Source organism: Emys orbicularis, chromosome 17, assembly GCF_028017835.1.
Source record: "Emys orbicularis isolate rEmyOrb1 chromosome 17, rEmyOrb1.hap1, whole genome shotgun sequence".
NCBI lineage: Eukaryota > Metazoa > Chordata > Testudines > Emydidae > Emys > Emys orbicularis.
This window is the reverse complement of record NC_088699.1, coordinates 7,201,727-7,214,080: the sequence shown is the minus strand read 5'-3', so window position 1 is coordinate 7,214,080 and position 12,354 is coordinate 7,201,727. Positions and strand designations below refer to the sequence as shown.

Genomic DNA, 12,354 nt, shown 5'->3' with positions numbered 1-12,354 from the left:
TTTGGAGACCACTGGTCTAGAGTCTGATGGATGAAGCCTTTGCCCATTAGGACCCTGTGCTGGGAGATTAGCGGCTGCAGCTTTCTTCTTTTTCAGGTCCCCGTCCCTGCTCCATTTAGCTGTAGAACTCAGAACCAGCGTGCCTCAGAGGTGATGTCACAGAAGCAGGTTTGGATTCAAATGCTGGCCAGCTGGGCTGCTAGCCACAGGGCGACTTTCTCTTCCCTCCCTTGCCAGAATGGAGGTCTCAGAGAGTGGAGGAAGTGGACTGTGCCAAGTGGAGAAAGTGGGCCCAGAAGCAGGTCAGACTAGAGAGAAGATAACCATGGGAGACTGGAATTGCCCAGCTGGGTATGGCACAACCAGCCAGGTATGCGGAGGGGAGGGGTAGAGACAATACGGCCATATGGAGGAGGGAAGGTGAGGATAAAGCACAGGCCAGTTGTGGAAAGGAGATGGAAAATGAACAGTGTGGTCAATGCACACCTTTTAGCACTGTAGAGTAATCTGGGATACAGTTTTTTTGAAGTGCCACCCAAGAACAGAGTGTGCTGTAGATAAGAGAACTTCTCTCACTATACATTTTTTTTCAAGCCATTTTGATTTTTTCAAACCATGTAAACATGTATTCCATTGTGTAGTTATGCCCTTCACAAGCGATGACACAAATAAATGATTCACCTCCACAGATAATGCAAAGAGAGAGCTGTTTTCCCAGTGATGGAAAAGGGAGTTTACACCCAGACCAGGGAGATCTGATTTCACTGGCTGAGCTTTTGTAAAACTGGCTTCTGTTAAACACAACAGATCTTATTGATGTCAATGGAAGTTTTGTCTGACCTTGGAGCAGAACTTAGCACAATACATTTATTGTTCCAGTTATCAATAATAAATTCCAACTCCTAGTGGATTAGTGTCATTAGAAGCAAGAGATATCTACAACATTTCCTTTGTAATGTACTGAGGCTGGGATTTTCAAAGACACTTCAGGAAGTTAGGGACCCAACTCCCATTGACTTTCAGTAGGAGTCTGGTACCTAACTCCTTTAGGTACCTTTGAAAATCACATCTTAAATGCTTTTGACAGTGTTAATAGTGTCCCTTGTTCAAACGCTCAGCCTTGGGATAATGTTTGTCCTGTGCCACATTGAACAATGGGACACAAGTTTGTGTAGATCAAAAAATTAACATATACTAACTTCACAATTTGTAGACAACAGAGAATGAGTATTTGCTCAGCAAGGTGAAGGAGGCAACCCCCTTGAAGAACAGTTCAAGTACCATACCAGCTGGACATTTGCTCATCTGCTACACTGATGGCCTTGATCAAGACACCTTCAAAATTGTGAGCTATTAAATTGATGCTAGCAGTAGAAGTGTGAATGACCCATCTCTTTTCTCATACAGACTGAAAAAAAAGCTGCAAAACATTGAGGGAAAGGGAATAAAAAACCATGATGAAATACCTCATTCTCTTTGTGCTGAGGATTTTCTCGTCTCATTAACTTTTTCCAAGTCTTGCATAACTTATGATCTTTTAGTAAATAACAGACTTTTCCTTTTCTTTCGCTTCTGATAATGACTCACTGTGTGGTCTTGGGCCAGTCCCTTAGACTCATTTTCAAAAGCGGCCACTAGTTTTGCATGACTCACTTTTTTGGATACTCAACTTAAGAAATCTAGGCCTAACCCCCCTCCCCCACCCCCCCGCTCCCTCCAAAGGGGCTGAGCACCTCAAACTCCTATTTAATTTCAACTGGAGCTGCGGGTGTACCATACCAATGAAAGCCAGGCCAATGGGTCTCAAATTGGACATTCTAAAAAAAAAAAAAAAATGGGCGCCCAGAGTTATTGGATACTTCTGATGATTTTCTGTCTCAATTAGCCCACTAATGTGAGTGTTTAGTTTCAAAACTGACTCCTAATCCATTTTGACAGACATTTATGAGAACTCAGAGGATCATGACCAACCATTGTACAGGAAGAACTAAACAGCTTCTATTTGCACAACGCAGGAGGCATTTTTCTCTAGTAAGAAGTTCTAGCTCAGAGAACTTCAAAAAATACACTTTGCATTAATCTGATTTACCTGTTGGAAACATCGATACATAAAACATGGATGTATGAAATGTAAGTGGATGTGCAAGCAATATTACTTGGCTATCTTCAGCAGGCCTTAGCCCTGGTCTACACTGGCGGGGAGGTCGATCTAAGTTACGCAATTTCAGCTATGTGAATAACGTAGCCGAAGTTGACATACTCAGATCAACTTACCGTAGTGTGTTCACCGCGGGGAGTCGACTGCTGCCACTCCCCCGTCAACTCCGCCTGCACCTCTCGCGGCGCTGGAGTACAGGAGTCAATGGGAGAGGGTTTGGGGGTCAATTTATCATGTCTAGATTAGACGCGGTAAATCAATCCCCGCTGGATCAATCGCTGCCCGCAGATCTGGCAGGTAGTGTAGACGTACCCTTAGTATGACTGAACTGCTCAGCTTCACCCTACTATTTTATTTGCCATTGGGTAACTGGTGCTTTCATCTGTTATTTGTCACTGTGGTAGCACCTAAGAGTCCAAGTTATGGACTAGGACCCCATTGTGCTAGGTGCTGTACATACACAATGAAAAATGGTTCTTTCCCTAGAGAGCTTATTGCTGTATTTTTCTGTATTGCTGTTTTCCTACCTGTTGGGCAGGAGGAGGGAAAAACAATACCGTTTTGTAACTGAGGGCTAGTGTAACAGCAATGCAGCTTTTCCCCCTCCTTAGGAGGAAAAATAGGGGTGTGGAAACAAATGGTGTCTACAGATAAGAGCTAAGAGAAGAGAGCATATTCCAGAGAATGATGCCTGCAAGCTCACTCTGATATACACACACATGTCATGAGACCTTCTGCAATCTAATGCATAAACTATAGAGAATTTACAACATAGCAGAGGGCCCAGGTATATGGAGAATGATATAAAATGCTTTTCCTTCTCCCCTTATTGCAGAATGAGGTATCTTGTAAATTCTGTAGATTGAAATTTACATTTGTACCTTATGTCAAAAGAGAATCATCCCCCATCCTTAGCAGGTCCTCAAACCCCTCCCCTTACAACTCTTAGAAGGCACACTTGACAACTGTCCTTTGTGTTCCATGCTGAGAATGCACCAATTGAATCTTCAGGGCTCAACCAAACAGTGCAACTCCAATGGTCTCTGAAGAAGACACTAGCTATAAATCCGTTTGCTTAGTTAATCTATGTTCATATAAATTACACTTGTTAAATACAATGCACATTAGACATCTTTTCAGCATAACATGTTTATATTATGAAAGAGACTGTAACTGTCTGATGCCTATTATGTACTTTTAGAGCAATAACCCTGTATTCTGTCAGTAATATTCTGTCACTGAGCTCTTTGTCTTTACAGTGCAAGGAGTTTCTGAGACCCTTTAAGAAATCTCTTCGGAAACTGGATTTGCCCAAAGAGCTTCCCAAGGACAAAAAACTGAAGTACACTAAGAAAAACTTGACCATACTGGGGGATCACATCAATATGTTTCTTCAGCAATACTGCAAATCCTGGGAACTCAAACACTGGAAGAAGTAAAATAATCCTTTCACACTAGCAATGACAATACAGTCCTAATAGCATTCATTTATAAGGAAGGTTGGGCTAGTGGATTAAGCACAGGACTGAGAATAAGAACTGGGTCTGGTCCTGGCTCTGCCGTAGATTTGCTGTGTGCATTTGGGCAATCACTTGGAAACACATTTCCAGAAGTCACCCGTAATGTTGGGTGCCCACTTGAGACTCATGGAGTGTGGTTTTCTGAGCACCCATAATTATATCCCACTGGGAGCTGTGGGTAATCAGCACCTCTGAAAATCAGGGCGTTAACATCCCAAGTTGGGCATCCAAAATTAGTGGACACTTGAAAACAAATTGACCCTAACCTACCTCATGGATGTATCTGTGTGCTTGTCTTCACTGCCCAGTTAACTCAAGTGTTACCCCTAATTTGAGTCCCATCCAGGTGCAAAAATCCTTCACTCAAATGTAGTGGTGCTTTTAACTTGGGCTGGCTGGCCAGTCAGGGGATAAAAGTTAAGCATCATGTTTGTTCAACTCATCAGCTGCTATAACATGTCTACTCTGTATTGTAGATACAGGCTAGCTCCATTCAGGTGCTGACAGCCCTCCAATGCCTTCCCACAAATCCCCTCATGTGCCCCAAAGAACAGACACGTTCTCCCACAATTCACTGGGAAAGAATGTCGAGAGCAGCTTAGCTTATTGCAGTGGAAAGAACCATGGGATGCGCCCTTACAAATCTTATTGCCACACACAAGTGAGTGCAGCACCAGCCTGGCGAAAGCAGATAAGTGTTATTTCACAGTGTGGCCGCTCTCACTCAAAACGAGGCTAACTCGAGAGGAGTAACTCAAGTGTAAATAACTTGTTCACTCTGCAGCGAAGACATATCCTGAGTGTATGAGGGTTAATTAGTTAAGTGCCTGCAAATCACTATAGAAGCAGCTAGGTATTATTATGGTATTTCCAATGGTGTCACAAGTCTACCATAGTGCCCACAATTTAATCAAAGGTTTATTTGGATTATAAATTCTACCCAAATCAATATGTCCGGTTTCATCAATGATAGCACTGTGGTTGTTTTCCTGTTAGCCGGTTCCTAAGACACATGGAGGCCATCTGGGTATAATTCCAATGGTATTCAACTTCACTCAGTGGATTTACACCATGGGTGAATTTAACCCAGGGCCAAATAGCGTCTTGTATTATCAGAAGCAACCCAGTTTATGGTGACTGAATGAGCTTATGGTGAAAATACCATCTCTTTTCTAAGGGTTGTAAACCACATGCAGAGGTTTCCTTTTTCAAAACCAGGAAGGGTCTCATGAGAAATGCTAACCGTATGGCTGAACATTGTATAGCAAACTTGAGCCTTCTGCCTGGGATCCTGAACCCCAGAATGATTCTTCACATTCCAAGGGGAGGGGTGCATCTGTGCCATTTATAAGCTTAAAAAAAAAAAAAAAAGCAGCCCATACAAATGGGTATGTCCCTGGTTACAGGAGAGAGACAGAAATGAATTACCACCAAAAGATGGGGGGGGGGGGGGGAAAACAGGCAGGGAAGAATTTGCATTCAAGCAGACGCCTTCACTCAATCATTCCTTCCTCTAGGATGCTGTGGAGATTTGTCTCTCTTTTCTCAGGACTTGATGCAAAACACCTGCGCAAACTGTACAAATACAGTAAGAGCAACCAAATGGCGAAGTTTCTGGTAAGATCCGTAAATCAATAGCAAACTGAAAAGCTACTACACCAGGTTCTTCCTGCTTACTCGCTTTAAGGGGATCCTTTAATCACACCAGGCAGGCATCTTGTATAGTTTACATAATTCCCACTGATTTAATTAGAGTTGGGATTTCTCCCTAGTCTCCTCAAGGGCTATCAGTTCCTTTGGATTCTTCCGGTTCCTGCTATGTTTTTCAATGACAGTCATTCAGCTACTGGCCAATATATCTTAATATACCAGGCAGAAGCTTCTCACTAGTCTAGAAGCCTGGGAGTATAAAATGGTTTCCAGGGCGTTTCAGCACAATTCACTACCTGGTGACATTGTCATATGGATTATCATGAGTTATAAAGACTGGAAATCATAGAGAGCTGTAGATGTGATGGATAGAGCACATGCTACTTCTCAGACAAGAAATATCTGCTGCTTAATACTCATTTCCACCGCCAAAAATGATAGAAGGCCAGATGCTGCCCTTTGATGACAACAGATAGTTCCTATTAGCTTTCGTGAGAGACCCCAGTGGGATTTGAAAAATGGGTGAATCTGCATAAGCAGTATACAACTCATACATTTTTCAAACTTAATTCATATTAAAAGACATCTCATAGCCAGATTTCAGAGAGAGGGTGTCTTTGAAAGTTAATTCTTATTTTCCTAAGACTCTAGCTCTCTCTCACCAAGGTCAGAGTTTGTGATAGGTGTAGTAGTGAGATTTCTACCCCAGCCATAAAGAAAGGGTAAGGAATTCTATCCACAGGGCTGCAGCTCAGACCTCTTGTTACTCATCCTTTGTGCAAAAACCCTACCAAAACAAGACGCTCCACTGCCCACACTCCTCCTGGGGAGACAATGAGAGAACAAACAGCATGTCACAGATATTACTCACATTGCTTAATACACTGTTGGAAGGCCCTTAGTTACAACGGTGAGGAGTATGAAATATGAATCTATGTAAGAATAAAAATCTGCCACATATTGTATAATATTAAGACTAGACTGTCTCTATAAGGACTGATAGAAGAAATGACAGATCAGACATTATATAACTGTTGACAAATGCCTATTGTTCTGCAAGCCAGTGAGAGAAAATAAACATCTTTGTCTTTTGTGTGGAGGGAACAGTGGGTTTTCAAAGCCCTGCTAAATCATAAACAACAGGCTGTGGATCAGAATGTTATCATGCACTCTACAAAACATAAATAGATTATTTGGAAACAGCTCATTATTTAGAAGAGCAAGTGTAAATATACGGAACCAATGTTGTAGTTAGCAAGAGCTTGAGATTGCCAGCATATTAATTTGATGTCTTTATGAAGTTTACTACATCAGGGAGACTAGCAGAGCTGCCAACCAGCCTTAATCATCTGTTTTCTTAAGGTCAAATCAACAAGATTCCCCTCCCCCAATGTAGTAGGTGCCATCATTGTCTGCAGTTTCAGACCTCCTTACAAATCTAGCTGCTCGGCTTCTGACAGGACAGTTAACAGAGAATTTTAAATTAAAAACACCTCAGACGATATAAACCAAATGTAAACTGTCATTTTAACCAAGCCACTCTGGGTTGTTTTGGTATGCAGAGGCTGCTTTGTTGCTTGGGCCCTGGGGGTGCTGTTGGTGTCCCTGCTGCACACAGGGTCTGTTCACGTGAATCCCATTACAGGATCCGGGTGCAAGTGCATTTTAGTTTTTGTTTTCTCATGTAACGTGGAAGGATATTCACACTCGAGACTGAGCCTAGGCAGCAACCATGAGGGCTAAAAACTTTCATTGCTTAAAAAAAAAAAAAAGGGGGCAAGCCAAAATTCTCATATCATCACTTGGCTCCAGGAGCTGGGACATTAAGAAAGAGGCCAAAGAGCATGAACATTTGCAATGTTGCAGTTATGCTGCTGCTATGTAATTCTATGACGGCACAAAGGCTTGTCATTTGCTAAGGGTTTTTTTTCCTTTAACCCCCCCCCCCCCCCAAAAAAAAACAACAACTTGTAATTTCTACAGATTCCTATTGCATTTCTGTAGAATTCTACCAGTTTGATCTCTGTTTACTTCTAAAAGATTTTTCTATAAGGGCTAAGATTAGGGTGACCTGATGTCCCAATTTTATAGGGACAGTCCCGATTTTTGGGGATTTCTCTTCTATAGGTGCCTATTACCCCACACACACTGTCCTGATTTTTCATACTTGCTATCTGGTCACCCTAGCTAAGATAGGGACATGAGTTTAGATACTCCAGGCTAGCCAATCAGCAAAGCTTCTCTGCATACAGACGACGTCACGATTTCTCAGTGAAACCCTATGATGGTCAAACAATTAAAATACTGATTTCACTGCATAGGTTTGGGTGAAACTGCACTGATGCATGTATAGTTGCATCTCTTTGAGCCTAGGATGAATTTGGCCCAGAGGATGCAGTGAGTCGCTCAGCAGTTGGGGTGTGTATGTCTCTTTCTCCCATCAGTGGAGTTCTCAGAATATATTTCTGGTTTTAAAACACGATCCATGGTATCTTCACCTCTTGGTTGGCTGGGGTTCAGAGAGACAGTAGTGAGTCAGAGAAATAGCTTAGCTTCTAGTCAGCTAGCTGCAGGGGTGGGCAGGGCTGGGAGGCTTCGGTGGAAGATTAAGACTCAGGAATGGAAGAAAGTGGAGTCCCTCCAGGGGTACAGGAAATAGCTTACTAGTAGGCTCCAACTTTTTTCTTTTATTAACCTAAATCCACCCCCTGGTGCCTCCATAGATTCTTGGATCTATACAGCAGGGAGCAGAACTCCCACAGTGGGGATCTCTGAAGGCAGTTCCATGAAAGAAAGAAGTTTGACTAAACCTTAGAAAACACAACCACCTGCATTGATTAGTAGTTTCTCATCTAGAAACATTGGTGTAGCCAAATAGGACGATAGTTTACCCAAGAGCTCATTTCCCAGCATGAGGAAGCATTACATGAGCACCTGGTCATACACTTGAATTTTGTTTAGTGCCACCTTCTTGTGTTACGTGAATTTTTATGTTTGTATTTATTTGTAGAAATTGTACTGTAGCTCACAAAACCCCGATTCAGTTCCAATACCTGAAAACACCAAGTTGACTAAGCTGTATGATGCATGGGGCCTCCGTGGAGACATAAATAATATGCAAGAGAAGCTGAGTCAGATCCAGTCACAGCCATCACAAACGAGCCTACAAGGTGACTCAGAGGCAGCAAGTATGACGAAGAAGAGGTACTGCTGCTGCTAAAGGATGCTAGGCATAGCTGAGAGCAAATAGCAAGCCAAGCAACTGTTCGGTTCTCACTCCAAATACAGATGTACAAAAGAGGTGGTGGATTTGAATGACCAGCAATGCGCAGGGAAATGGATGACTCATGGGATGAGATAATGGGAGGTAGAACCAACCCAGATCTTTTAGCCATTGACCCAGTAACAGAAGAGGTGTGGGGAGGGAAAACAGCAGCAACAAGGACTACTGCACCACAAGGGAGCAGTGGTGATGGTGAAGTCACTCCACTGCTAATCCAATGGCTGAGTATTTGTTTACACTTCAATTTAAGCCGAGTCAACCAATTGCCAGTTGACTAGAGTTAACTAATAAGTTTGTACATGCGAGACTGGTTTACCTTATAGCCGAGCCCAGGGTAAGCCACAAGTATCCAGTACAAACATGTTGGCTAATGATGAGTGAACTGGCAATCAGTTAACCTAACTCTAGTGTAGATGAAACCTGAAAAGGAGAATTCCTTCCTGCCCCAGTGGTACCCCCTCATGGCACTCTATGAGGAGGAGGAGGAGGGGGGAATTTGAGCCCAAGCATATTTATTTCGAGCTGCTAGAATTTTAGTCAGTTCTGCGAGAGACCTTCCCTTTTCTTTCATCCTCTTTCATTTACTCACTGTCCTTCCTCTTGCTTCTCTTTTCTTCCCCTCTCCTTCGACTTTCTTCCATTCACCGTCTGGAGTGCCACCTCTAAAAGCCCTCGTTCAGCATAGTGTGGAACAGAAATCATCAGCAAGGACTAAAGCAACAAGAGACAGGGCCGACTCCAGGTTTTTTGCTGTCCCAAGCAAAAAAAAAAAAAAAAAAAAAAGGCCAGAATGCCACCCCTTGAAAAGGGCTGGCCCCAAGCACATGCTTGGAACGCTGGTGCCTAGAGCCGGCCCTGACAAAAGAGAGGACTCCATCAAGGGATAGTGGAAAAGCTGAAGTATATAACCTAGGCAAGCAGTATGACGTATGGGATTGAGTACGGAAGTAGGGGCCAGACACTCCTGACTGACTCTCTTTGTAATGCTGGGCAGTCTCCTGCTGCTCAGCCTTCCCGTCTGTACTGGGACGAATACTACTTAGCTAACCAAGAGAACTGTCATGAAGTTCAGTTCATGTGTATTTGTTAAGTGCATTGAAGATGTGAGACACTTGGGAATGCCAAGTACAATTACAATGCATTTGTAATAATTATTTCAAGAATTTTAAATTGCTCTTCACTTGAAAGGCCCCATCACTAATTATTACTCGTGACTGGTAACACCACGATTTGAACATAAGAACAGCCATACTGACCAGACCAATGGTCTATCTAGCCCAGTATCCTCTCTTCTAACAGCAGTTGATGCCAGATACTTCAGAGGAAATGAACAGAACAGGGCAATTAGCGAGTGATCCATCCCATGTTGTCCAGTCCCAATTTCTGGCAGTCAATCTAACAAGAGCTAATATGCCTCAACTATGTCAGTAGAATGGGAAAATATATATGCATGAAATTGGTTAGAGTAAGGAACTGAACTGTCTGAGGAGGGTTCTAAAGCATGTGGATACTGCTTGTTAACTGAATGGCTCAGGGCTCAGCATCCATTTTGGTTTCCTTTGTTGGCTAGAATGTACAACCCCCCCAAGCTTACAGAAGTTTTCCCCCTGGTTCTCTTTTAGGCTCTGTAAGACCACTTCAAAGACCAACAAACAGAGAGCACCTGACAAACCCTGCACCATCAGCAAGCCTCATGGACAAAAAGTATAGAATGAAAAATACAGCGCCTCAATAGTCAAGGAATTTTCCCACACCCAGCAGCTCTTAAGAATTAAAAAATTCTGTAAAACTGCTAAGTATTTGCTGTAACGTGGAAACCAGAAAATACCAAAGCAAGATCTTGGAAAGGAAGATTAAAGACAGTTTTTGTAAATTTAAGAATATGTGGTCTCCTTTGTAAATACCTTGCATCTTACCCAATGAAAGAAGTTTTTAGTGTACTTATTGGTAAATATTAAACCTATTTGTATTTATAGCATCATTCTTACTAACATTTTGGAAGCAATAAATTAATACAGTGAGTAGTCCATACATTTTCTTCTGAGGAAGGGAACCTTATTCTAGGAACAGCATTGGTTCCCGTTATTTACAGCTATACTGGGCAAATATTGGCTATCAGCCAATGACATCAGTGGCAATCTTAGCAAACATTGGTGCTGCCATCCATTGGCTCATTGCAGGAGCGTTTTATTGGGGCTTTCGTCTGAGAGTTGATATTTGCAGAGGGCTTGGTATTTGAATAATAATTTTGTGATAATGGATTGCCTAATTCTTTCTTGTCTGTGGTGGGAGTTGGTTGCTGGATTTGGCTGTACAGTAGGAGGTGAGTTTGTAAAGAAGTGTAGAACATGCCTATGGCCTGGAATTGGCACCTTTTAGTCTTTTTACAAGTGAAAATAAAATTCTGCCCTATGTTTTCTGCCAAGGCACCCAAGAGCAGCTGAGTTGTTTTTATTCATCATCTCTATATTTGATCTGAAGCATGCCTGGGGCAGGTAATTTTTGCCTGTTGAATTCTCTCTATGAACATGCCTGTCTAAGTTCCCCTGTGGCTATTTTCAGGACTTTTAAATCCCCCCAGTTTGCAGCAGGCAGCTTAAATCATGACAATTTAGCTCCCCCTCTTTCCATTTGCCTGCGGGGGTGGGGGGTAGGTAGTTTGTGATGGAGGGAACAGCTGTATTATTTTTAGGAGTTTCACTGTAGCATGCAAGAGCCATCTAGGGCTTGACATGCACATTTATGGCTTGATCCAATGCCCATTGAAGTCAACAGGAGACTTCCCATTGATCTCATTGGGGATTGGAGCAGGGGCTCAAACCTGATTAATTGGCCAAACAACAACGTCAGGCAAATTAAGCGCATTCACACAGGAGCCCCTGTGAAATTTAAACAGAAATATGGTGGAAGAAATGTAGCCAGGGATGGAGGGGCAGCAATCATAACTGATGCTAAAAGTTGCCTTTACTGGGCAACAGTCCCTTGATATGTTTCACTATATAGAATAGCAGAAAAGCAATCATGTAATACAAGAGTATAATTCCATCAAGGAGTTCCAGTGGAATTATAAACAATTTGTGGGCAGCAGAAGTGGTTCTTTCCGTAGAAGATGAAATTTCCCAGGATGACTGCTGAATATTTATTTTTCAGATGATACTTATATTTCTAGTTGAAGGTTTTGAGCTTTTCCATTTCATACACCACATAGCAGGTTTGCAACTGGATATAGCCTCATCACACATATCAGAAAATATTGTATGCCCTGAAAATGTCACACTTGTTTAAATAATGTTGATTGCGGTTAAAGTCTGCTCATTCACAAATTACTCTGGGAGTTACCCAATGGACCTGAGGGGTGGGGCGGGGGGGGAGGGGGGGGGGAGATCTTGTTAATTAGAGGCGGGCCCACCAGCAAGGCTCTGAGGCCTACCAAAGTCAAGCAGCTCACCTAGATGCCTGGTGAGATGGTGCAGGGAAAGGGAGGAAGAAAAGAAATCAAGTCCAAGGCTAGTATTCATTTCAGTTGAATCCAGTACGTCCAATATAAACTAGTCATCTCTGTGCACAACCCGATAGTCTGTATCCTAATGTCACTACTGCATCAACATGGGCTTGTTACTTTTCCTATTATAATCTACAAGTTTAGGCGTTGGCAAAAGTTGACAGTTTTAAAGTGGTCTCATAACTGCAAGAGGTCTAAAAGCTTGATGCACAAGTTTCTTAACTCAGATCTTCTTTACCTT

The 12,354-nt window shown here is 42.5% G+C and overlaps 1 protein-coding gene across 1 annotated transcript; it reads left to right on the top strand.

Moving 5' to 3' along the window:
- Positions 1–238: 238 nt before the first annotated feature.
- On the top strand, positions 239–10,321 carry CHCT1 (CHD1 helical C-terminal domain containing 1). Its single transcript, XM_065418507.1, has 6 exons — positions 239–370; positions 1,214–1,345; positions 3,418–3,593; positions 5,196–5,295; positions 8,339–8,532; positions 10,234–10,321. The coding sequence occupies exons 1-6, from the start codon at positions 239–241 to the stop codon at positions 10,319–10,321; spliced, it is 822 nt and encodes a 273-aa protein (XP_065274579.1).
- The last annotated feature ends 2,033 nt before the right edge of the window (positions 10,322–12,354 follow it).